This window comes from Urocampus carinirostris, chromosome 4 (genome assembly GCF_059441175.1).
Source record: "Urocampus carinirostris isolate Australia breed hairy pipefish chromosome 4, RoL_Ucar_1.0, whole genome shotgun sequence".
In the NCBI taxonomy this organism is placed as follows: domain Eukaryota; kingdom Metazoa; phylum Chordata; class Actinopteri; order Syngnathiformes; family Syngnathidae; genus Urocampus; species Urocampus carinirostris.
This window is the reverse complement of record NC_142352.1, coordinates 31,342,241-31,369,664: the sequence shown is the minus strand read 5'-3', so window position 1 is coordinate 31,369,664 and position 27,424 is coordinate 31,342,241. Positions and strand designations below refer to the sequence as shown.

Sequence of the window (27,424 nt, the reverse complement as noted above, 5' to 3'; positions counted from 1 at the left end):
TGAGGCTCTTTGTGATAAAGGGCTATACAAATAAACATGACTTGACTTGAATTGGTTGGATCCCTTAACCACTAGGGTCTTCGGGGAACCATTTCCTGTGGTGTGTCTTGGGCAAGTACAGCGTCTTCTTTCATACACTTCATTAAATCAAATGAAATTCTGTACTTGGCTGTTTTGTGTGTATATATATATATATATATATATATATATATATATATATATATATATATATATATATATATATATATATATATATATATATATATATATATATATATATATATATATATATATATATATATATGTGTATATATATATTTATATATGAGTGAGTGTGTGTGTGTGTTTGTATAAAGGAAGGTAACTCGATTGAAATGAATTAAATCAAAGTAAATTAACAACAAGGCTCAAATTGGTAATACATGAGATTCCCTTCATGCTCATATTTTGATGTTGCAGTAGTCAAGATTTTTAAGAGGCACTCTGATTCCAGCCAATCTATCAGCAAGGATGGTACATGTTTCTGCCTACCTGCTTTCCCTGGGAAGTGGTGTCCCATTTCGGCTGCTTTATCCTGGAGCTGTCGCTGTGAGCAGAAAGAACAAGGACAAGTCTGTTCCAGCTTTCTCTCATGAACCCGCACCAGAAAAACTACCAGAGAACCAACTTCTGCTTACTTAAATCTTTCTTTAAAATGTTGTATCAAAATTAAGACAATTACCTTCTTTAAGAAAGAACCTTCAAAAAGTATTTGGTATCTTTTGATATAACTAACAATTTAAAAGCGCAATCCAAACCTTTTCTCAGGGCACTTTTTGAATGAAATGAAGTCTTGTCTTAATCCAAAATAATTCAACGTAACCCTTTTAGACTTACTTATATAATTCATCTGAGTTAGAATCGTCCACATCCACACTATTACTTGATAGTTGCACTGAAATCAGAATAAACATTCGTGAGAGTAAGATTACAAATACAAAAAGTAAAAGCGTATTATTGAAGCACCGTTTTCCTTCAGTGTGTAGTAAGTCCACATTTAACTTCTATTATCATTTTATCACCACTACTCACCTTGATAAATTAATAAAAAATGTACAAGTAGGAAGTGCAAAAGTCTTTCCCAGCTAAGTCCAAAATGCAGATCCATTCGTGTTTTGCAGACCCTCAGTCAGGTTTGGACAGCATCACCTGGTGAAAACCTCCCAGCTGAACTCCCGCTGCTGCCAGCTCTGCTCCATTCGGCACATCCTCGAGGTGCTCTGGGTGCACCTGATTAGCTCTCTGCACTTCTTCATTAACATAAAATATGCATTGAGGGTGAGTTTGTGGGAGGAGCTAGCTAAGTCAGTGTAATTGTCTGTGGTTACACAGATTAGAGAGGTAAGTAAAATGTGTTCATGTCAGAGTAGATGCAGTTAAATGTTAATAATTCAAATTGCCTCAATAGGATAATAGGTTCATTCAGATAGTATTCCGTAATAGTATTCTTTTAATATTTTTGTAGTATTTCCATTGTACACTTACCGGTGCAGCGACTCAATGCTTTGAGCGAGAACCCAAAATACTGTTTCCTGGTAACACAGTTTAGACGATTTGGGAGCTTCACGCATTTTTTTTTACATTTAAAACACATAGCAAAATTTTGTTGCGTTGGTTACCTCTAGCAGCAAGACCGCAGACAAACGTGGCTGTGACTTCTAGCTATGGATTCAACAAAGTAAAAGAAATAGACATTTCTCAACCTATGATTTTTTTACTGAAAATTAACATCGGTATGATAGTTTATGTATTTTGTTTAGAATTAAAATTAATAGTTTTTTTTTTACTGAATGAAATTTTTTACACCACTAGGAGGCACTAAATATTGCATACTGCCCTTTTAAACAAATGCTTGAACCTATAAACTGGGTTTGTTCTTTGGTTTCAATGTATACCCTTCATTCATCAATCCATTATCTGCACCGCTTATCCTCAGTAGGGTCGCGCGGGTACTGGAGCGCATCCCAGCTGTCTTCGGGCAGTGGGCAGGGGACACCCTGAAACGGTTGCCAGCCAGTCGCAGGGCACACAGAATGAAACTCATTCACACCTGACATGCATGTTTTTTAGAATGTGGGAGGAAACCGGAGTGCTCGAAGGAAACCCACGCAAGCACCGGGAGAACATGCAAACTCCACACAGAAAGGTTCGATCTCATGACTTCAGAACTGTGCCACACACGCGCTAACCACTGTGCTGCCGTGCTACCCCTGGTTTCAATGTATAATTGAGCATTTCATGAATAAATAAAGGTTTTTACTTTGCGGGTGATGACTATCGCGAGACCTTTTTGGAACACAATTACTGCAAAAAATGAGTGATTACTGTACAGTGGAACCTAAACAGAGGGGCTCAAGCTCTTATTCAAATTAAGGCAATCTGGACTGTGAAGCTGAACATACTACCTAATGGTTAGCTTTAATGTTCTAATTGCAGCACTGTAATATTTAACTACCGAGGAGAGCGCCCAAGCAGTCAGCATGTCCAGCAGCAGTTCATGCTCATAGGAATATGTAGCTGATCAATGCAGTATTCATATTTATATGCGGTTCTCAGCAATCCCTCAAGAAATCTCCCTTTTCAGTGAATGACCCACAATGTCAGCGGCTAAATCTTGTTTAAAAGCCCTATGACGTTCACGGAGCCCTCAGAGACCGCTTTGTGTTACTCAGTAAAGGGGTTTTATTTTTCATAAATGGAAACAAAATCAGAGGGGTAAAATGGCAGGAAGCACATCTGAGGGGATTTTGAAATCTAATAAAAAGATAAATGGGCCCGTTGTGCATGTAAGATTGATTTGAATACAACCGGCAAATAATACTATTTGGAGAACAAATAAATCATTTGACGGGTATTTTTCCTTAAATTAATTTCATTAATTTTTAGATTAGTTATTCACTGAATCAAGTAAGTTTGCCATGGGTATAACAAAACCAAAATACAAAACTGGCAACACAATGGGTGGCTGATTAGCATGTTCGCCTCAAAATGAGATCCCGAGTTTAATTTAAAACATCAGCCTTTCAGTGTGGAATTTGTATGTTTTCCCATATTGGGTTCCGTTCGTGCAACTTGAACACACTAAATGATGTCAAATGTGCGCAGACAGTTTTGGCACTAATGGAACCTCATACTCCTGGTACCTGTGGGGATTTTCTCCCATGTGCCAAGTGCATGAAGGTCACTCCATATCAAATTGTGTGTTAATGGCTGTCTGAATAAAGTTAGATGGTTTGGGCTTTATCACCCCTAACCCATAAAATCAATGGTTGGATAGGGAATGATATACGAACACAGTTCACGGATCCCTTAACTGCCCAGGTCGTCGAGGCACCACTGAGGACACAACTCTGGACAGCTGTTGTGATTCGACTATACCACTGCAGTTTTTATCTGTGCACAGTTGACAGCAGTTCTTCGTAGGGTCCAATGTGCCCTCTGATGGTGCACATTTCCGTTTCTCACACGGGCTATGTAGCTGATGCCTAGAATTTCTCTGTATCATCACATCTCCATTGTCTGGACCAAAACAGATAGAAGATAAAGGTTATATATTCCATTTTGAAACTGCTATTCTTTGGCGACACGGTGGCTGGGTGGTTAGAACATAGCCCCACGGTGCGATGGTCCAGGGTTTAAGTCCAGCTACCGTAGCCTCCCTGCGCCTGCACAGGTTTCCCCCGGGCACTCCGGTTTCCTCCCACATTCCAAAAACATGCATGTTATGTTAATTGGCTGGTCCAAATTGTCCCTTGGTGTGAATGAGCGCGAGAGTAATATGTCTTGGTTTGCCTTCACACTGGCTGGCAACCAGTTCAGGGTGTCCCATACCCACTGCCTGAAGATAGCTGGGATGGGCTCAGGCACCCCCTGCGACCCTACTGAGGCGCAGAAAATGAATGGCTAGATGGACACATGGATAGTGAATGTTGCCTTATTTTCCAAACTATAAGGCGCACCTGTTTAAAAGACCACCTCTAAAAATACCCTCTTGTGAAGGATTTGTTAAAAGAATATATATATTTCATAGAACATGGATATTAGAAAATATGGTTTCATGGCTACAATTATTCAATTCATTAAATAACTTACTATTTGGTGACGCATTTCATTGTAATCATGCATTTCAGAATTTATGTTATATGTCGAAGTGTCCTTGGGCAAGACACTGAATCCCTAATGCCCCCAATAAGCAGGTTGGCGCTTTGCATGGCTGCATGGCCGCTATTGGTGTGTGAGTGTGTGTGTTAATGGGTAAGTGTTATAAAAGCGCATTAGATTATAAGGTGCACTTTCCAATATCTGGCACATTTGGGGTTTTTGGGTTCGCCTTATAATCCGGAAAATGACGTATACAAGTTGTCTTGTTGACATTGTTTTACAGTATTTGTCTTTTAGTTATATTACTGCTTTTTTGGTTAGATCCTCTTGACTTTTATTCTGAAACTGTTGTCATTGAAGTATTTTTTTAATATACTGTTCAAAGCTTTCCACATGGTAATGTTTACACTACTAGCACATTGACTTAATTTTCAAAATATTGTGCTATGGAAGGTAAAATTATAGTTGTCAAGTTGACTTGGTTTTATTTGTACTATTTTCATTACATGAGTGCTTTTTGGGTTTGAATCTATTGACCTTTTTTATGAAACAGTTGTCATACAAATATTGATATGTAGAAAACTGTTTCAGTTGTAGTTATCCCCCCAAAAATAAGACCATTTTTAGGCTGATTTCATCGTAATTATGAACTAAATCAACAGGGAGGGGTTCAATTATACAATGGTCATGAGATTTTCAAGCAAAAAATATTGTTATCAGATCAGTCAATACTACTCAGTTTTTACTTTTATCGGATCGGTACCAAAGATCCCAGTATCACTCTCCCCTACTAGGATCTGCCTATTCAGCCTCTCATCATACATTTCTAGCAGGTCTCGCTGAACCAGAAATCTATCCCGCAACTGCTTAAATTTTAGGCAAGCTTAGTAACCAGTGCACTACACCATTGGCAGGTTGAAATGACGAGCTGATGCCCTTTGCCTCAACGAAAATGCAATATATTTTTGTCCAGGTAGATGTCACCACACTGTCCTTTCGTCCGTTTTCATGACCACTTGACCTCAAAAGGATCACGGAGCTGTGTCAAATGCCTCGAAGCACCGAACCATTTTGACACATTGCTTCAAATTGATTTTCCATATATACATATATATATATATATATATATAGGTAGATTCCTAAGTTTAGTAAAATGTAATCCTGAAATGTGATCGGTTAATGACGATATGAACTCACACGTCTGGAAGCAGCGCAATCAGGAAAATCATCAGTCATTAATAAACAAGTGTTGATGGACAAAATATAATTAACATCACACGATTCACATATTTTTAAGCCAACAGAGCCCACCCATGCTTGTAGAATACAGTTCTCTGTTAGCAAATCGTAAAGGCACCAGTTCCTGTTGTGTGTCTTGGGCAAAGTTCAGTCTGGCAGCACCCATCCCTCTCTGAATTGTTTTTTTTGGGGTTGAGGTTTAGTCCCCCACATGAAACAGACAATAGTGGTTTCCGTGGGTATTAGTGGCAGGTGAAGCCTCCCGATCAGACTCAGGTACAGCACTTTCATCATTTGGTCACCACGGTTTTTCGGTGTAAAGTGTCATCCACCCTTATAAGTTGAGTCAGACCATGATGTTTAAAGACAGCGGCCCCAACGACGTCACAGCATACTTTGCCCACAAAGACTTCTGGTACGTGTATGACAATACTTATACCAGGTAATAAATAATTGGGGAAAACTTCTTTCTTTCAAAATTTTGAGAACAGTATTAACATAAAAACCAAATTATAACAGAAATACAAATAAAGAATTATAAGGGACGTAGCCGTGATATACACCAGTTCACATGATCAATATTAGCAATTTTTGTGATTTAAATCAAGCTGCTCAATTTTGTCAGCTTGCCATGAGAAGTTTACATAACCCGGAGGGACATTGCATTGTTTTTCTTTTAAGGGCATTGTGTAATATTTGGCCACTAGATGTTTCTGTATTGTGTAGTGCAACTGAATTACTGCTCCAAACCACAAAGGAGAATACCAACTAGAGACAAAGTCACCAAACCCTACAATTTCTCGTTTTTTTCTCAGATTTTTACAGGGTTTTTGTAGTATACGAGAAACATGTAGCAGTAAGATGTCAATTATGTCAGCTCCTTTTAGGTGAACTTCATGTTTTGTAGAAAATACATTTCTCAACCGACAAATATTTGTATTTTTTTAAATGCACGTTTATATTATTGCTTTTAAAAAATGTTATTACTCAAATCAATGTTTTTAAAGAATGAAAAGTGTTTCTTTTTAGCAGGAACAAGCGCTAAATAATACCCCTTTAAAGCGTTCCAAACCGTAGACATCGATCCGAACAAATTACAGACCAGTGACGTTAAACAATTAGTGTACAGGTTACAATTAATTCTCTCGTTTTCCTTTTTTGATGTGCAATGGATAAAAACAAACCGTACATCTGGGTTTCAGTAGTGTGCACTGTGCTCATTTATTTCCCATATTGGTGTTCAAGCATCGAGTTATTGAAAGGTGAGGTTGGTTTCAGAGACATTTAAAAGAGCACAACAAATGTGAACAGTTTTATCAAGATAACTTGCATCATTTTTTGTATCAATGTCAGTAAAACAGACAGGGAAGGTACTTTGCAAAATGTTGTACTTCTGACAAAGAAGGGTGCTTACCCTGGTAATGTGTTTGTTTAAAGATTCTATTGCTAAGCACCCATATGTCTCCAAATCAACAGGATTCAATTGGGTTTTGCCACGAGTGAGGGTTAGAATCTTCGTTTCTGAAGGATTTGATTTTGGAGTCTTGACAGCAAAACTTGATTTTGCTAAAATGAGATCACCGGTAAGCAAATGATCCAAAAAATTGTTTTGCTCTGTAATGAACTTATCACTTGTGCGATTTCCCCAGCCATTTGAAATGAAACAAATTGATCCCTGTGGGCAAAATGCCATTAGGTACTTCATTGTGTCTCGCCCTGTACGATATTGCTCATTACCAAAGACATTACTTGGGTTCTCAATTAATATTTCAAAAGAGTCGATCAGGCACACTGTCTTTTCCAATGAACTGTTCCTAAACCCAGAGGGAAGAGTATTTCTCAAAGAGTCCCTGTCAGGCCATACGACTAAACACGGCACTAGCCTACGATACATGACATTAATACATTGTTTGAAAAGCTTGCAAACTGTGCTAAGTTCTGTAGAAAAATAATAAGCAAGAAATTCAAAAGACAAGTTCATTCTCAACTTAATCAAAGTAAGCATAAACTGCTGAAATCTGGTTATGTTTGAATTTGATTCCAAAAAAGGAGTAATTAAATGAAACAATGCCATCAAAAGTGAAACTGTTGGTATACCACTGAGCTTATTCACCTTTACATCATCATTTTGGAGTGTTATCTCATTTAGTCCGATTCCATTTATTTCTTTGTTGAACAACACCTGTTCATTACAGAGTTCTTCGAAGTCTGACTTCAGATGGGAAGATTTTGCTGCAGCTTCTTCTGTAAGAATCTCGGCTACAGCAGGAGGACTGGGGCTTCCGTCTGGACAGGCCGAGAAAGGAACATCAAATTCTGCAGCGGGTGATTGTTTACTGGCAAGCTTAATTCTTTGGTGTTTTCTTTTCTGCTTTTTGTGGAACAGAACCGGCTTGATTCTCAGTCTCTTCTTTACCCGTGCAAGGATGGATAGCATCTTGATCAGCAAAGGATTTCCACACTTTTGCACTGAAAAACAAATGAAAGTATCTGCTTAATGAATAATCACATTCACAATTTGATCCTATTATTAGTGTCGGAAGACTTTTTGACCCCTAAGAGCCATTAAAATATTTATATTTCTTTTGAGAGCCACATCATATTTTAAGACAAAATTGAACAAAACCGCCAAACACATTTCTTTTCTAGTGTGACATTTTATGATTTTATAAAACCAATGAAATAATTATAATGCATAATCCTGTGTCCTTTATAAATATAGACGATGCCCTACTTACGAACAAGATACGTTCGGACGATCGTTCTTAAGTGAAATTTGTTTGTAAGTTGCTTTAGTGCTATATTTTGTATGTTTAAGGTTTATATAAGTATGTTTTGGGCTTGTACAAGTAACCTGTATTGTTGTGTACTAAAAAATAAACGTTTCATAAAATAATATGCTCTATGAAGATAAATAAAGTTAAGTTTAACTTACTTTTGAAATATGAGCCTCAAAAGTTTTGGGGCTTTCCTCCTCCGTAGTAAAAGTGGCCCAAAAAAAAGCGATTCAACCATTTTCTCAACCGCATCAAGCTCTCATATTCCACTTTCATTTCAAACAAAACGGCTCACCTTATCTTTACACGTCACACCAACCGTATTGAATGGATGCACGAGATATTAAACAATAAAAATGTCAAAGTTCTTAGCACGCTGGAGATACAGTATAGTATGTTTACACACAAACTAGGAAGAGAAAGCGGATTCCTACTATGGAGAGGATGCTGGGTGAGCTCTCACAACGCCACATACCGGTGGCTGAGGAAAGAAGCACTACAGTACTGTCCTGAACTCGGAAAAAGATACACAATACAAAATCTAACTCACAGCAAAGTATTTTTAGACATCAAGAAAAAAAATGTTTGTATCTTCCATTTTTTGTAACTCAAATGTTCGTAAGTAGGGGAGCGTCTGTATAAATTTACCACTTAAAACATGTCACCCTCCCAGGAGTGTTGAGGCTGATTTTGACTATATTTTTTGTCCTTAATGATAGTTTCCAAACTAGGTGCAAGCAGTATTCTTTTGTAAAAATCTCATAAAATACTGCAAAGCAGGATACTCACATATTTACCATCAGTGCAGACGGCACTGGGCAAGGGGAAGGAGTGCCTGCCCTATACGTATAGCTCCGCTCATTCCTACAGCTCACTAGTTCGAATTGCTCTGGGTGCTTTGCAGGAGATTTGAGGTGTTTTCAGTTTATTTTGTGAGTTTTCACCATAAAGTGCCTCAACAGTTAACATACATTGTTTAAAGAGCTTCCTTTTAAATAATTTTAAAGGATGTTGCACGTTCTCCAAGCCAGATGTACTCATAAAAAGAGCCATAGATTCCCGATTCTCATATTGAGATCAGAGTTATTTTCCTCCTTTAAAAAATAGTAATTCAGTAATTCTCCCAAAACTGTTATCGTAGTAGTTTTTTTTTAAAAGGCTTTTTTTAATTTATGTTTTTAACTCACACCAATGTAGGGCTAAAATGGACCGTCAAAGACAGGCATACGGATAAACAATGTGGTGGGAAAGCTTTTTTCGGCTTTAGACAATTGACCAAGGTACAAACTTGAACTGATTTAGTTTATAAACAATTTTCTAAGCTGTTAAGATATAACGTGTCAAATACATAGTTAGGCCTGAAAATATTTAGACATGGCAGTTTTGTGATTTTACCCATTTACATGAACACGTTCCATATTACATTAGTATAATTAACATTGGCTTAAAGTGCACAATCTTAGCTGCAATTTAAGACTTTCCACATCCAAATCGGAATAAGGGTTTAGGAAATGTAGCCCTTTACACTCTTTATAACCCTTTTTAAGGGTCCAAAAGTATTTGGGCAATTAACTCAAAAGGCTCCAATTGACTCACAGGTCTCATCATTGGTTGTCATGTCATCAATTAAGTAGAGAAAAGGTCTGTATTTGATTGGAGTGGTTCAGTTTTGCATTTGGAACCTGTTGTTGTGACCCACAAAGCATGCAAACAAAGAAGCTCTCAATGTATTTTTTTCTGTTTACATGATATACAAAAGAAGTATGATGGTATGTTTCAAACTCTAAAAAGTATTCCTTAAATCTGATCTTCCCTATATTAATCTAAGATACAATCACAATTTCTAACCAAGTGGGTCAAAATGGTCAAAAAAGCAGTAAAACCGTTGTCTAAAATTGCATTGAATCTAATGACTGAAATATTGAAGTCTGCATCGAATCAGCAGATTAACAAAGCAGCTCAGCCTTACTCATTGGAGCTGGTCCAAATTCCAAATTCCAGTATTTGCACTCAACCTACACCCAATGTCTAGTAAAATCTGCAGCCTTGTGATTTGAATATTCGAAATATGAGGCACGTTTCACAGTGAACTGCATTTGTCATGCAAGCAAAGTATTATGTGCAATACCTGCATCTTGTGCCCTGTTAGGTCTGGTCACTTTGGATCTTGCTCTTGCAGCTGGAAACTTCTTGTCCTGCTGTATTTTCTTGCTGTTCGGACCATCTTTCATTCCGTGCCGCTTGTACTGGAAAAAAAAGAATTTGAGTAAATCAAAGCAGTTGATGTTTTCAATGAAAAAAAAATTGATTGTGACTATATTGAGCCCCAATAAACCAATTTACACGCTGGATATACAGGAGGATATACAAGATAATACACAGTAAGGACATTAAAGGTGGAAGGATAAAGAAACAAAACATCTTTATAATGTATTTATTCATTAGAAGGGACTTGAGTTTTGGAAGGACATTATGAAGATAAATAAAAATTAAAAAAATCGTGGTTGGGATTAGATATTCATTAGTTTGAAGAATTTACATTTTGACTAAACATCTTTTGTTTTATTTTGATCTTGCTCTGAATGAAGAAGTCAGTGACTACGTTTACATGCAGGCATTACTCCAATCGGAAAATAGAATATTGGATTCCAGGAGCAATACAAATGAATCTTTTACAAGCTTAGAGACCATCAAATTACCCTGGATGCAAGTAACCCGATTACACAGGCGAAATAGGACCAACATCAATACGCAAATATACAATTAGTATATTATTATTTGTTAGAGCTATTAATGTGTACAGTTAGGACAATGTTTTCAACCTTTCTAGAGCCAAGGAACTTTTCCTTCCTTGAAAAAAATAAGTATCAATAGCGGCCAATAGCAGTTTCCCCCAAAAACCCGCACAATTCATGTCAGTGTTCAGTTTGCCTGCAAACCACGATTATTTGGGCTTTGGCGCCATCAGCTGGTTAAGTCGTGTAAAAACAATTTTCTTACTTCACATTTTTGGCTCTATGGCACTAAATCGAAAAATATCAAAATCCCGGGAAACGCATTGTAATACACCAGGTTTATGATGTATGAAAGATTATGAATTATAATGGATGTCTTTACGTCCAAATAATGTATACAACATGTTTTGTGTTTAGTATGTGGTTGACTCCCAAGTGCAATAGCATATCAATCGCAGGACAATGCAATTTTGATCTGCTACATGTTGTTTGTATGAAAATACAAAAAGCATGAAAATGTACACAATATGTACAATATGTACCGTGCCACGAGTGTTAAAGGAGTTGTTTGGCATTTGGAAAATTGTTACTCTCTGCCGCCATCTCCTGGCTTAGTCTTGATTACAGCCTTATTTATCTTGTTCATGACGAGCATGTAGGTATTAGGTATTAGAGTGCATCTTAGAAATGCACTCTAATAAACTTTTTTTTTTTCCTCATATTTCTTAGGTTTAAGGTGGACGTTTGTACTCTACTTAAGGCAGGCCCCTTTTTTTACTTCCAGCATTTTCATGCTTCACCGACAAATACAAATCAAAAAACAACCTGCAGGGATAAGCATGACATTACTCTCCAGCACTTCCTCCTTACTCCCTTTCCTCAAATCTAATGTGTTCCGCCCCGGACAGCTCTGCTAAAGGTAAAAAATAAAAGCAGATAGGTTAAAAAGGAAAACTAAGCAAAAGGGCTCTTTAAACTCAGTTGGGCATTGTTGACAAATACTTAACCTTCAACTTTTTAAGTACACCTCAAACGACCAACACCACCTCAGAATTTTTCAAATTGTAGCGTTTATATATCATACACACGAGATGTTCTACTGTTGTAATGGTGCTACCATTTTATTTATTTTTAAAATTTGGTTTTAATCTTTAACAATGAATGAACGCTTCCCGGGCGGCACTGCAGATGAGTGGTTAGCGCATCTGTGGCACATTTCCCGGATTCAAATCCAGCTACCAACCTTCCTGTGAAGAGTTTGTATGTTCTCGCCATGCCTGGCTTGAGTTTTCTCCGGGCACTCCGGTTTCTTCCCACATTCCAAAAACATGCATGGCAGGTTAATTGGCAGTACCAAATTGTCCCTAGGTGTGAATGAGCGAGTGAGTTGTTTGTATGTGCCCTGCAACTGGCTGGCAACCCGTTCAGGGTGTTCCCTGTCCACTGCCTGAAGATAGTTGGGATGAATTCCAGCACCCTTCTGAGAAGAAGCGATGCAGATAATGGATGGAACCCCCCCCCCCTTTTTTTTTTAAGTTCAAATTTGTTTTGTATGAAGACTAACAATTATTACACACTAGAAACTTTCTTATTTCCCGAAGTTGCATGTGAATGCAAAAAGGCTGAAACAATTTAGTTGAAGTATTTGAAACAGGACTAGATGACTTGAAATAAAATTGAATTTTTCGGGGGGAAAAGTGTTGAAAATGTTACGTAAAAAAGATTTAAATACTTAAGGATAGAGTCAGCAGGACAAATTGGCTGTACTGAAAATACTGAAAAGCATGAATAAAAGTATTTAAAGTACTTAGAAGTACGAGAACCTCCAAAAATATTTAAAAGTATGAAAAACTTCAAAAAAAAAAAAAAAAAAAAAACCGCACTGAAAATTTGGAACAAAACTGAAACGTTTAAAAAAATACCGAATGTATGAAAAAAACCTCAAAAGTACGATAAAAAATACTGAAAAGTATTGAGATGTATTGAAAAGCTCCAAATGTAGTAAAAAAAATATTGTGGTGCATTGGAGTTGAGGGTGTGAACAAAAACAATATTGAATTTAATATTGATCTTCTAAGAAAATGATTATTTTCAAGCAATGAATAGAATCCATCGAAATGTTTTATTTAAGAAAAGGAATTGGGTAAGATAAAGAATTTGATGGGGCAAAAATCTAAATAATGTGGAAACCTGCAATGGAAATGTTCCAATTATTTCCAGACTGACTGCAATTACCCCTGCTTCTTTAGACTTTGGTGACTTTCGTGCTTCTGCCTTGTTCCTCTGCTTGTGGAGTCTTTTGCGTTGCTGCCTGGCTTTTGTTGAATCATCGGTTCTCTTATCTTCATTGTTACCGAGGTGTGAAGATGGTGCCCAATCTGGATCTGCCTCTGACATGCGATATGCTGGTTTTCCTGTGGAAACAAAAAACAAAGTTATGATCTCAAGCAGATTCATTAACCACAAAACCAAGATAGAGGATTAGGCAGGATATGTTTATTATCTTATACCTTAAGTCAGTTAAATGAAAGCAGATTATGTTTAAATCGCTCAGTTACAATGGTTATATATTCTCCTTAGACAACCTGCTCCAAGCTAACAACCATGCGAAGATACAGCTCGTCAAAAATCTCAATCGTCAAAAAAAGGAATGGTTTTGATTACATTTCGTAGATTTTGTCGATGTGTCACAATATTTGGATTATCCATCACCTACATTTTACATATCGGCTACGTTGTCATTTTATTGAACTCGACTGTATATTTGCTACAGTCATGTTATAGTCATTCATGTAGGACATTTATTGCTGTCAGGCCATGTGTTGTATTGCTATGCCAATTGGGAATGCTTGTCAAATTGTAACCAGCTTTGGCTGAAATTGTATATTAATTGCAGTTTATGAGATTCCAACAAGAAGCGCAAAAACCTACAAAGATGGTATCAATGAAGTCTTTGACAAGCACAATATAGTATCCAGTGATACATTTCTGTAACGCGGTATATTTCTTAGTTTTGCTACCTACTTTGCTTGGGTCTGTAAAAAGGTTTTATTCTTTAATTTAATGCATCGTTGAGTATTTTATTGTGTAATAACTGTAAAAATAAAAAGGTTTCTACTTCACGGGTTCATTTTGGAAACTAACCCTGGCAATAAACAAGGGATCACTGTTTATTGGTCCAACTCTTATTCATCTGTTCCCTTGACAATGAAATAAAACAATTTTTAAACAAAATTATTTAATGTATTAGATTTAAATTTGAATTGACTTTATTGTCATTGATAACAACATAACGAACATTGTTTACAATTTATTTAGACGTTGCACTCCAAGATTAACTTGTAATAAAAGAAAAATCAAATAAAAAGATAAATAAGCAAAAAATTGTCTTAAATGCATTTGCTGGTAGTTGAAAGCACGCATCCCGTGAAAAATCTAACCTCTCGATGCACACTACAAGGTAATTTACAAATAGCAGACAATTCCGTTAGGCCGGTGCGCGATTGCCAGGCATTTTCATTTTCCTTAACAACAATGCTCGTGCAATTTCCATGTGAAGATCCATGTAACTTTCCTGCAAGTCACACATGGCTATCCATTGAGGCTGCACCAACGAAACGATAAAATCCGACTAAAATCGATTATTTAAAACATTGGCAATGAATTAATTCATCGATTACTTGTGTCATGCACCACTCAGCACGTTAAATCAATGCATATAAGAGTGAATTCAATCTTGTTGTGACCTTGAGGGTATAATTGTTATACCACTTTATTCCAGAAGAGGGCGACTTGAGACTCCATTTTATTGTGTAGGGGGGATGGGAATTTTAAGGGTTATTGTTCTATCTTCGTTATTCATTATCCATTATCCGTTATCGGTCAGTTCATAATACGCTACAAAGCCTAGGAGCCGGGACACTTACTCACAGCCAAGAGGCCAAGCTAAGGTCCTAGCTAGCCCTAAAGCCTTGCTGCGATCATTGCGGATGCACCGTTCCCGGAGGTACTGCAATACCGGGCCGAAGCGTGGAGTGGACAGAGCAAGCTCTTATTCCATCTCCGGATTGCAGATTTATTCGAAATGAAGAGAAACAATGTCATTTTTGTACGGCGACAAACTTGAAGTAACAGAGGCTGCTTCGAGTCAAGAGTGTATTTTAATGCAGGAAGGAGCCTATCAACTTTGAAGCACTGAAAGTTACTACAACACATGGCACATGGAACAGCAAAAAATGAAGCTATGGAAAAGCTTCTTATGATTTGGATATGGGAGAAAGAGCTCTGGGGTCACAATCACATTATTGAAAGCGGAAATTAAGGAAGCATTTGGCTGCTGGGAAAAATTGCAGGCTTTTATCACAAAAAGACACTCCGATAAAGGCAAAAGCGGACGGTCAACAAAATGTTAAATGAGAACTGTCTGAAGCATTTTAAAAACATATTGAGATCTAGAAAGAAACAACAATCGTTGGATTGCTATTTTATAAGTCTAGCGACCAAACCGGCACAGTAAGTGAAAAAGCGTGCCAAGACATTTAACTTTTTACATTTCATCATTTTTATCCGGATCGTTTTTTTTAACTGTTCTCAGCTCATAAAGCTTTGTACTGTACTACAACTTTATCTGTTGAATTTTGTCAGCCTTACGTCTTGTTTGATTTAAATTATGTGGTATATTAGAAAATAATGACTGAAAATGGGTGTAACTACGGCAGCACGGCGACGCAGTGGTTAGCGCGTGTGCGGCACAGTTCTAAGGTCTACGACATGACTCTCCAGCACTTCCTCCTTACTCCCCTTACCTCAAATCTAATGTGTCCCGCCCCTTAATATGTTTCGACAAGGTTTCAAATGTAGTTAACAACATAAGACACCAAATTTATGAAAACCGACAAGTTGCAATATTCTCTACTAATTTTACCAATACTATTGGAACCTAACTTCATTATTGTGCATCCCTTTGCCGCATAATGTGTTACACTTTCTGGCTTTCTCCGAATCAGGTGTATGTGGTGATGGACATCGCTGGTAGATAGATACTTTATTCATCCCCGAAGGGAAATTCACATTTCCAGCAGCATCCCTGAGCTGAGAACAATACAATAATTAAGCAAAAAGAATACAATATACAAATACCCAGTGTGACGTGCAAATACCCACTGTAGCGTGTTATATAGAACAACAAGAGGTAGGAGGGGTCTGTGAAATTTTACCATGTCCAAGGTTCACTGTTGGTGCCCAGTCAGGATTGGAGAAGTCAAACAAAGCTGATGGTTTACCTGAAAGATTAAAACAAAAAGATGAAGACGTAATATTGACAAGAGAGTAATCAGTGTGTAAAAGTAATAAAATGAGGTAACTCATAATAATAATAAAAATTATAATAATTACACTATTTGTGCAATATTATTTGTGTACACTAAAATCTTATATGTACCCTGTATATGCCCATCACACAGAGTAATGACTGCACAGAAATCATGGCCAGATGGAATAGAATAGAATTTACTTTTATTGTCATTCTTTGTAACCATGCACACAGAACGAAACAGTTCAACTGTAGCGAGCCGATGCAGCCGCAGTCAAACAGGGCGGCGCCATTTTAGACCCAACTGCTGTGTTGGGAGTCATTAGGTGACCAACCCTTAATGCCGAGCACCAATCAGGGAGGCAATGAGTACCAATGTTGTAAGTCTTAGGTATGACCCGGCCGAGGCTTGAACCAGAGACCTCCCAGTCGCCCTACCATCTAGGCTACCGAGCTGGTAGATAAGGGGCGCATTATGCACTTTGTTTTTTTCCAATGCTCAAAATGGAAACGACAAAAAAATTGGATTCCTTAATTTTATTCCTTAAATGTTATTAAAACAATTAAACATTCTGTAATGCAATAATATTGTAAGGAAGATAAACATGAGGCGGTATCATACAACAGAGTTAGTGGTCACACCATTCTACACAAGATGTTCTGCGTTCAACTTCGTCATTTTGATAATATTGACACATTCAGCCGTTTAAGGCTCATATAAGGCTTTTAATATTTTTTGCGGCTACTGACAATGGTTTGTTTTTCGGTCCAATGTGGCTCTAACAATATTTTGAGTTGCGGAACCCTGGGCTAGCATGTTTTTGTGCCAGCAAAGCTTGTTAAAAAAAACTGGGGCTTTAAATGTGCCACCTGAGCTTAATTCATAAATTTGATTTAAAATATTTTCATTTAATTGTTTGGTAAAAGTACTTTAATCTATTTTGAAAATTGAACTTATTTTTAATTAAAAGTTATTGAATATTGATTGGAAGATCTGATTGAATGGTTGTTTGAAAAAAAAAAACTCAATAAGACGTTGCTCCAGTGACTGCCAACTTGAGTGTTTATTTTTTTACTTTTACTCAATTATTTAAATGACTAGTTTTCTTCGACTTGAATCATATTATTCTGAAGGAATATTACTTTTACTTGAGTAAAAATGTTGGCTGCCCTACCCACCTCTGTGTACAGGTGAGTTGAATTGAAGTCTTCCAGGAATTATATATATAACTCAACGAATGAATGTGAACCTACCTGATATAAAGTGATCTGAACAAACCCGAGTAAACTTGTAGTTGCTTTCTTTGATATCACGAGAAATGTTCGAGAGCCATTTTTCTCGCCGTCTGGTAGAAAGCTCTCTTGTTTTTGCACATTGGTTTGTGATCACAGCCGGTAAACGATAGAAAGATTTCTTGTCTCGATTCCCCCGTTTCGCACATCCATAAACCGCACAGAAGTTTACCATTCTAATTATTATTTATACCCCTCAAGTAACTCGGCTATTCGTCTCATCGCTAGTAATCCAATATGGCGAATCCTTAAAAAGTCACGTGAACCTCGTAAACCTCTACAGTAAAAACGCGCCGCTTCAGACCTCCGATCGGCGAGACAGTTGATCACTCTTGTATATTTGACCAAATGCATTATTCCACGTGTACGCATCCAGAAGAAAAGAAATGGGAGGCAAGTGATTCTGAAAACAAATGTTTAAAAACCTACCCTTGAAAAACTGTCGTTCAAGTAGAATTATGTATTAGACGAACTGTTTTATAATTGCATCGGGCAAGCTCTCTGTCGTCGCTTCGTGATCTCGGAAACCAGGATTCTTCGTCACTTCCCTCAAAGTAGGTTGAACAGGAATTCCGGCTCTTTTTTTTGAGAACCGGCTCTTTCGACTCGGCTGAAAAAAGGCCGTCTCTTTTAACTCCAAAGCGGCTCTTGGGATTTTGGGGGAGATTATATGTTACCAGTGTTAGAGATGGCGTGCGTAATGGTGTTGTTTTTCCGTAACAGGGTAATCTAACTAATTATCTTTTCTGCCGTTACAAAGTCAATACTGTTACTGACAGGACAGTCAAAAGTGGTGCGTTACTTTGGCTGCCGACCGCCAAATACGCTGTTTTTCATGACTGTCAACCTCCACAGCTCCATGCCCTTAGAAACTGTCGTATTTTCCCATACAAAATAATCTTACAATATATTTTTTTTCAAACGTGTTTATTCATGTAGTTTAACATGTTTAACAGTTTAACAAGTTTACTCAATCAGCCCCGCCTGTTGTTTTCAGATCAGAATGACTTACGGCGTTTTAATACAAGTTCGGCCACTGCGACTTGTCAATTGTATCCAAAGAAAATTCATAACTATGTTGTAATGTAGGCCTACTGCTCTGCTTTCGCTTAGTTCACGTGTGATCGTAATGATGCATGATGGGAAATCCCCAGGCGGCAGACGCATGCGCACAGTAGCATCAAACCGCTCGCTTCGTTTGCAACGAAAAAAACGAGACAGAGATAGAGGCTACCGCGGCGAACTCGTTTGACTTGATTGATTTGCCGTTTTGTGATAGTCGGCGTGTACGGGATGGTACCTATAATTGACAAATTTGCGTTTTTCCGTACAGATTTTCTTGTACATCGTACACGTCTTAAAATGCATAATAAACGTACTTTGTACGGCAAAATCGTACAGGTTGACAGGTATGTGTTTTCAGCTGCGCATTTTTCCGTCCGAGTCCATTACGTCATGTCTTCTCGGAATATGTCACCATTCAAAATAGCAGCTGTCATCACATTGTTAGCTAGCTATTACGGATTGTATATTTACTAATAATGCACCGAATGAAAAGGCAAATGTGCTGTCGTCATTGCCGCAACAACCGACTCTATGAGACGGCTCTCGAAAGTGATCAAAGAGCCGAGTTAAATTAGGCCTCTTAGATATTAGAAGACTTGATCTGACCGGCTAAGCTGCTGTGACTTGTTCTTTCTTGGCTCCTTCCGATCTTTAACCACTCTGGTACAAATTCTACAGTCTGGACCAGTAAGACACACATTAGCAAATTGATAAGGCTGAGTTGCTGTTGCTGTTCTTTGATAACCAGACCCTTTAGGGCGAGTCTTTTTTTGTAACATTGGACAACTAAAAAAAAAAATCTGAAAGGCCTCAGGGTCGGGCTTTTAGAAAAAGTTTGGAATTTGATTTGAGAGTTTTTTTTGTACAGTCCTCTCCTGATCCTCACGGCTCTTCAGATGTGTTGTTGTTTTAACGGCTATATTGCCAATTATAATGTAATATTATGCATGAAAGGAATTAAGAATTTTTTTGTATTAGTACTATACTACCCATTATATTGTAGCTTTATATTAGGGCAGCAAATACTATTAGACAATATTGATTATTAAAAGAGTTGGCAACATATTAAATAATCAGTGTGTTATGAGCCACTAAATACGTTAAATCAATGCAAATAAGAGTGCACAAAATTACGTTGTGACGCCAAGAGGTGTTGTACCAATTTGGTCCAGCAGAGATTGCCAGGAACGTTCTTATGAAAAAAGTTATCTTAAATTTTTTTAAATCTATTTTTATTGAATATTGCATCATTACATACAAAATTGGCATGAAATATTCAACTTTTTAATGTTTGACTCTCTAAGTTGACAATATTCAAGGGAACAGAAATTGCTGCAGAAGTACAGAGAGAAAAAAATATGAAAATAAGTAAATAAATTAAATAAAGTAAAAAGAAAAATAATAATAATGACATGGTTCACAATGCCATGTCACACAAGGGGCAGATTCTTAAGAAAATTGCATATCATTTTCATATTTGTTTATTATATTCAAAAATTAAACTATAAAAAGAAGAATGTTGACAAAACTTTAGATATATATTTTTTTGTGGATGAAAATATTGCTACACATAAAATCAAATATATTGCTTTTTCTTTTTTTTCTATTCGATAAGTCCAAATATAATATGATATTTGGATAAGGTGGTCTGAAAAGAGTATCTTACATATTTGCAAGTGTATAGCATACATTTGTATGCATTTTTGTTTATTTTCAAGTTAATTGACAAAAATCTTTGATTTTTTTGTATTATAAAATATTCTGTTCTGTTCACTATTTTTCTATCAGTCCAAAACTTCAATATTTAAATGAAAAGGAGAATATCCAATTCATCTAATCATTTAAAAAATAATAGGTAGTTGCACCCATACTTTCCTTTTTTTTTTTTTCACTAATTCAAATTCAAAACTCTTTTATGCTAGGCAACTTTAATGGTGGGATGCGTAGTATGAGATATCCTTAAAAGTTTAGAATTCAATATTTTCTCTATTAAGTATGGGTTAACCATGCCCAACTGAGTTGAAAAAAACCTTTATTTTTTCCACAGTGCCTATCTGTTTTTATCTTACTTTTATCGAGGGTGTTCCGACCACGGATCACATTTCACTGGAGGAAATGAGGCAGAGGGGGTATAGTGATTTCACGCGCGTGGTTGCGCTTTTCTTTTATTCCAGGATGAAAATGGTGAAAGTAAGAAAAGGACCGTTTCAAACATAGTCCAAACACCAAACCAAAACACACAAAAAATGAAAATAAGACTACACGTCTTAAAGAGAGATTTTACCCATACGCTATTCGTATGTTCAACAGGAATTGATTTAGGTTATTATGTATAGTATTATTATGCCAACGGCATTCCTCCGACCTATTCTACTCTAGTCTTGTTATTTACATATTCATTCTTTCTTTTTAAACTATTCTATATAATTACCTTGTATTATACACTACAATATATTTTTACTCTATTCTTTTTATTCTTTTAAATCTATTATATTATCATTTTTGAGAGTTCACGTGTCAAATGATTTCTTGCATATATCATGTTTATGGTTTATACTGGCTGAATAAAATAAATACAATACAATACAATGGAAGAGTTTGTTCGAGCCGTATAAGAATTTCACATACTTGCACACGCAACCAAAGGAGCTTAACAGAGGATGCAATAACGATTTCAGCAAGAGGAATATTTCGAAATCCACCTTTAAAGTCAAGCTACACAAAATCCCCCCCAAAAAATATCCAAAAGAATAAAAATATATACTACACTGTTTAGTGTTACAAAAAAAACTATTAAATGAAAGATTTTTTTAACTATTTACAATTCAACTCTCAACCCATTTAAACTGAAACGAAAAAGAACCTCTAATCCATACAATAACAAAAATACATTTGTGGGAAACAAAAAGAAACAGGACTCTTCTTGTGAGCCAATAATATAATTGAAAGGAGTCCAAATTGGGATCATTTTCCTGCTTTCACTTCAATTCTTCGACACGCTCAAATAAACTCTTCCTTTTTCATATTTTTGTGGGTTAGGGTTGGCATTTGGACTGTATTTGAAAGAGTACTTTTTTGCTTAACATTTTCATCCTAAGAAAACTGCAAGCATGTGCACAAAATCACTCTTTTCCCCTCATTCCCCCACCTACTTTCCTCCATATTAGTTGGGAATACATAGGTCCCACCAGGGTTGTGTAGGGTTACTTTAACTTGATCACTTTCAATTACTTTTGGATTACTCCAATACCAAATATGCTAATAAAAGACAAAAGAAACTAAATATGAATAAAATGACTAAATTTTGTGCAGGCTTGGGGAGTAACGGAATACATGGAACGGCAAAAATAATGTTGGCAAGCTGTTTGGACTTATTTTTATTTTGTTTCTGTCGCATTTCATGTTAGTTTTGCTGGAGATCAAAGAGATCAAAGCCAGGAGAGAAAGCTTACCACGTGTTGTGAGTCATAATTGTATTCATATTTAGTTTATTTTGTCTTTTATTAGCATATTTGGTATTGGGGTAATCCAAAAGTCATTGAAAGTAATCAAGTTAAAGTAACCCTACCCAACCCTGGTTCCCACAGACCAGGTGAACCCTCCGGGGTGGCCATTTTCAAATCACATTCCAGTGTCTAATACTTTTGAATACATCACGAGGAGACAAGGTGACTTATATTATAAAGATACTCCCACAAAAACAGAGAGACAGATGTGACGTGAAAATTTCAATTATTAATGCAATGGAGCCATATGAAATAAGGAACGAAACAGTCAGCGGAGATTATGTAATTTTGCCTCTGATACAGTACTATCATGTGTATCATTATCTGGTACTGGCCAGAGGTTTTTACACATGTGAGCAGTTTCGAGCCTGGATATTGCTGGAGGCATACAATCAGTTTGCTGAGGGCTGGGTTGGTGACGTTCGTTCAACTCCAATAAATGGAAAAGTAATACTCATTGCAAAGGTAAGTAGCATAACGTTTTGCGTTAGATAACTGGTTAAAGTATGTAGCACAACGCTTCGTGTTAAAGTACAAGGCTATTGTCTTAGCCTATTATTCCTTTCTTTTTTTTCTAGTACAAATGATCCAACGTCACGGGATGCAAATTTCGGCAGGGATGCATTTCACCGCATAACACCTGGTCGGAAAATAACCAGATGTTGTGACGCCATACGAGAACTATGCATAGTACTGTAGTAGGGTGACCATATTATGATTCCCCCAAAAAAGAGGACACTGTGCCTGGCCTCGGGATACTTAAATTATACTAGAAGTTCACTCAAAGATGCCTTATCACATTAATATACTGGACTGTCTCAGAAAATTAGAATATTGTGATAAAGTTCTTTATTTTCTGTAATGCAATTAAAAAAACAAAAATGTCATACATTCTGGATTCATTACACATCAACTGAACTATTTCAAGCCTTTTATTATTTGAATATTGCTGATTTTGGCTTACAGCTGAAAAAAACTCAAAAATCCTATCTCAAAATATTAGAATACTTCCTCAGACCAAGTAAAAAAAATAATTTTATAACAGCAAAACTACATCAAACATTTGAAAATGTCCATTGATGCACTCAGTACTTGGTTGGGAATCCTTTTGCACGGATTACTGCATCAATCCGGCGTGGCATGGAGGCAATCAGCCTGTGGCATTGCTGAGGTGTTATTGATGCCCAGGATGCTTCGATAGCAGCCTTCAGCTCATTTGCATTTGTAGGTCTGGTGTCTTTCATCTTCTTCTTAACTATACCCCACAAATTCTCAATGGGGTTCAGGTCAGGGGAATTAGCAGGCCAATCAAGGACAGTGATGCCATGGTCAGTGCACCAGTTACTGGTGGTTTTGGCACTGTGGGCAGGTGCCAGATCATGCTGGAAAATGAAATCCTCATCTCCATAGAGCTTTTCAGCAGATGGAAGCATGTAGTGCTCTAAAATCTCTTGGTACACAGTTGCATTTACTCTGGACTTGATGAAACACAGTGGACCAACACCAGCAGCTGACATGGCTCCCCAAACCATTGCTGACTGTGGGAACTTCACACTGGATTTCAAGCAACTTGGATTTTGCTCCTCTCCAGCCTTTCTCCAGACTCTGGCGCCTTGACTTCCAAATGAAATGCAAAACTTGCTTTCGTCTGAAAAGAGGACTTTGGACCACTCTGCAACTGTCCAGTGCTTCTTCTCCATAGCCCAAGTCAGACGCTTCTTCCGTTGTCTTGAGTTCAGAAGTGGCTTGACCATGGGAATACGGCTATTGTAGCCCATTTCCCGGACACGTCTGTGAACTGTGGCTTTTGATACCTGGACTCCAGCTTCAGCCCACTGTCTTTGAAGCTCCCCCAAATTCTGGAAGCGGCTCTTCTTCACAATTTTGTTAAGGCTGCGGTCATCTCTCTTGGTTGTGCAGCGTTTCCGGCCACATTTTTCCCTTCCAACAGACTTTTTGTGGATATGCTTTGAAACTGCACTCTGTGAACAGCCTGCTCTTTGAGAAATTTCTTTTTGTGTCTTACCCTCCTGATGGAGGGTATCAATGATGGTCCTCTGGACAGCAGACAGATCAGCAGTCTTCCCCATACTTGTGATTTAGTTTACTGAACCAAGCTGAGTGTTTTTAAGGCTCAGGAAACCCTCGCAAGGTGTTTCGAGTTAATTAGATGATTCAGGTGATTAGTTGAATAGCCTACTTGTATACTTTTTCATGATATTCTAATATTTTGAGATAGGATTTTTAAGTTTTCTTAAGCTGTAAGCCAAATTCAGCAATATTCAAATAATAAAAGGCTTGAAATAGTTCAGTTGATGTGTAATGAATCCAGAATGTATGACATTTTTGTTTTTTTAATTGCATTACAGAAAATAAAGAACTTTATCACAATATTCTAATTTTCTGAGACAGTCCAGTATTTGCACTCTGTGATTAAGGGCGCTACAAATAAACATGACTTGACGTGTCAGCCTCCTCCCTCAAAGACATTGAAGAAACAACTGGACAAGAGGATAGACAGTGCAGGGGGAACAGTTGTAGCACAGGAATGTAAGACACCCCAGAAAATACCAAATATACCAGATTCAAGATATGACACTTTCTTTAAAGCGATACTCCCAGATAAGCCAGCATGTCTCTCAGTAGATGTGAAGTACACTTCCAACTACAAGCCGCAATCTCTACAGCCCAAGTTCCCACTTATGTTAAGCGAATTGTACGAAGAAGATTGCCAAATGATGACTTTGGAGGACATCCGAGGACATTGTTTACCTCTAAAAGACAAATTCTTGTTCGGTGCCCAGTCCGGATCAGTCTCATCCCAAGGATGTGGTTTGCCTGTAAGGAAATTGATAATTATTAAGTTAAAAATCTTATGTTATAAACAATTTGACATACTTTAAGTGTGCTTATACATACTCATGGGTCACAGATGGTTAGAATATTATTTTACATTTTTTAAACAATTTTACAACAACAGTAGATCAACATCTAGATCTTTTAAGAATATTTTTTCAGAAATGTTACTCAAGAAGCAACACCTACAGTATTTAACCTAGCCATACTTGAATGGTGTCGACAGATGTACATGAAGTACACATGTCCCATAACCTTTTTAAAATTTATTTCTACATTATAAATAATTCAATTTACCTGTCAGAAAGTGGTCAGAACCAACACGAACACAATCAGGCTTTGGCAAATTCGACCGGTTGATAGCTGCCAGCCACATTCGTCTTCGCCGTTCACTTTTCTCCTGAGCTTCAATCCCCTGATTGTAAACACACTTCGGAAGTCTAAAGAAGCCCTTCCCACCCCTTTCCCCTCGGCTACAACAGCCAACAATAACGCACGTATTCGGATCTATTGACACTAACAAAGATGTTATATAATGAAATTGTGAATATGTTTGATTTTCGAGAAGGTTTGTTCAAACCTCACTTTGTGTTTGCTGTTAAAAACATAATATTGGAATATAATATTGTGAATGTGCTTAATTGCTGTTGAGATTGTCATGATTGTTTTCTGTTTTTAGTGTCAATAAATTTGTTCAAACCAAAAAAAAAAAAACAATGTAGAATCTAACTGGTTCGCTGAACAATAACAATGAAGTGAAAAGCTTTGTTGACTTCCAAAATGGCCGCCAGCAATGCATTGTGGGTAATCTTAGGACTTCGAAGCACTCTATAGAGGGCTCCGCGCTTTGTGCTAAAAATAGTAACACGGCTTCGTGCCGCCATCTTGGAAGTCTGTCGATTACAAGCGGTGATAGCGAGAGGAGCAAATATTTACTCAGTTTGTCTATTTATTTACTCAACTAGCTAAGTTTGTGTACGGATTTTGTCCATCAACACTATGGAAAACTACGTGGAGAGTTTAGACAAGCAAGCACGCGAGCGGTACGCTGCGAAGTTGCATTTTATTGGAAAATTGGATCCCTACAAAATTAAAAACAAGGACAGGAAGTCTGATCCCGATTTGTTGCCGTGTGTGACTTACATCGAACTTGTTAACTATCTTATTTTCCACCCAAGTCCCTTTTGTGAACTGAAGGATTTTCAAAATTACAAAAGTATGGAAGCCTACGACAGATTTGTTGAGGAATCCTCTTACTGTGTTTGTCAAGGTTTGTGATGTGGCGAAAACATGCGAACATTGGATAATACTACACTGAAACTCAAAACGCTATCCCGCCCCCCTCAGCCATTGTAAATTAAAGGTGTTAATTATGAGCCTTTCATCTAAACAAAGATTGAAAATAAATACAATTGCAAACAGCGCATACTTCATGTTTGTTTGATACATGTGTATGGTGAAGTAGTTATTTAATAATGTTATCCACTGAGAGAGAAGAAATATATCATCAAAGTGGATGAAATGCACATTTACTATGTATTCTTGGTATAAACTTGTTCAACATCTAGATCTTTTAAGAATATTTTTTTCAGAAATGTTACTCAAAAAGCAACACCTACAGTATTTAACTTAGCCATACTTGAATGGTGTCGACAGATGTACATGAAGTACACATGTCCCATAACCTTTTTAAAATTTATTTCTACATCATAAATAATTCAATTTACCTGTCAGAAAGTGGTCAGAACAAACACGAACACAGTCAAGCTTTGGCAAATTCGACCGGTTGATAGCTGCCAGCCACATTCGTCTTCGCCGTTCACTTTTCTCCTGAGCTTCAATCCCCTGATCGTAAACACACTTCGGAAGTCTAAAGAAGCCCTTCCCACCCTTTTCCCCTCGGCTACAACAGCCAACAATAACGCACGTATTCGGCATTACAATGTAAAATCTAACTGGTTCGCTGAACAATAACCATGAAGTGAAAAGCTTTGTGGACTTCCAAAATGCCCGCCAGCAATGCATTGTGGGTAATCTTAGGACCTCGAAGCACTCTATTCTCCCTGTGCCTGCGTGGGTTTCTTCCGACATTCCAAAAATTAATTGGTCAGTTACCGTTACTGACGGTCAAAAGCGGTGTGTTACTTTGGCTGCCGAGTTGTTTACGTCATGTCTTTTCAGAACATGTCACCATTCAAAATAACGACACCACATTGTTGGAAATCGACTTCAAATATAATATTTACTAGTACACCAAAAGAAAGGGCAAACATGCTGTCGTCATTGCCGCAAAAACAGACTCATGTCGTTCGTGAACGAAACGTGTCTAAGAGCCGGCTCTTGGAAGCGAAAGAAGTGATCTGGCCGTTCAACAATCAACAACTGGATCCCTCCATGACTATTTTTTCGTATTGCTGGGCAATATGCATTTTTATGGGGATTCTGTGTTTTTTTTCTTTTTTAAATTTGTTGAGCATAAAATGATTAAATTGTTTTGTTTTT

At 37.3% G+C, this 27,424-nt stretch overlaps 2 protein-coding genes and 1 pseudogene across 6 annotated transcripts in view; all 3 read right to left on the bottom strand.

Annotated features, from left to right (window-relative positions):
* Positions 1-1,147, bottom strand: part of otog (otogelin) — a 76,996-nt gene extending 75,849 nt beyond the window's left edge. The window contains exons 1-3 of the mRNA XM_088333350.1: positions 1,072-1,147; positions 877-934; positions 532-586 (exon numbers count right to left, since the gene is read on the bottom strand). Of these exons, the coding sequence (XP_088189476.1) occupies positions 532-586; positions 877-934; positions 1,072-1,147 (189 nt within the window). The remainder of the gene's footprint in view (positions 1-531; positions 587-876; positions 935-1,071) is intronic.
* A 5,428-nt stretch (positions 1,148-6,575) lies between these two features.
* On the bottom strand, positions 6,576-27,172 carry LOC148367305 (uncharacterized). Of its 5 annotated transcripts, XM_088334169.1 has the most exons (7): positions 26,650-27,171; positions 25,220-25,337; positions 24,839-24,904; positions 16,108-16,173; positions 13,127-13,305; positions 10,285-10,402; positions 6,576-7,848 (listed from the first exon to the last, which is right to left on the bottom strand). In XM_088334169.1, the coding sequence occupies exons 2-7, from the start codon at positions 25,296-25,298 to the stop codon at positions 6,632-6,634; spliced, it is 1,725 nt and encodes a 574-aa protein (XP_088190295.1). In that variant the 5' UTR covers positions 25,299-25,337; positions 26,650-27,171; the 3' UTR covers positions 6,576-6,631. The 5 variants fall into 5 exon arrangements, with proteins under 5 accessions (XP_088190295.1, XP_088190293.1, XP_088190296.1 ...); XM_088334167.1 differs by lacking the exon at positions 25,220-25,337 and having other exon boundaries at positions 26,650-27,172; XM_088334170.1 differs by lacking the exons at positions 24,839-24,904; positions 25,220-25,337; positions 26,650-27,171 and adding an exon at positions 17,925-18,058.
* LOC148367306 (U2 spliceosomal RNA) lies at positions 14,876-14,990 on the bottom strand (annotated as a pseudogene).
* Positions 27,173-27,424: the final 252 nt, after the last annotated feature.

Excerpts from the sequence above, each read along its gene's own strand:
- LOC148367305 (XM_088334167.1), bottom strand. The coding sequence starts at position 27,013 with ATGTCGGAAGAAACCCACGCAGGCACAGGGAGAATAGAGTGCTTCGAG. Across the intron at positions 24,905-26,649 it reads TTCTGACCACTTTCTGACAG|GCAAACCACATCCTTGGGAT; the intron begins GTAAATTGAATT and ends ATTTCCTTACAG. Across the intron at positions 10,403-13,126 it reads CAAAGTCTAAAGAAGCAGGG|TACAAGCGGCACGGAATGAA; the intron begins GTAATTGCAGTC and ends TTTTTTTTCCAG.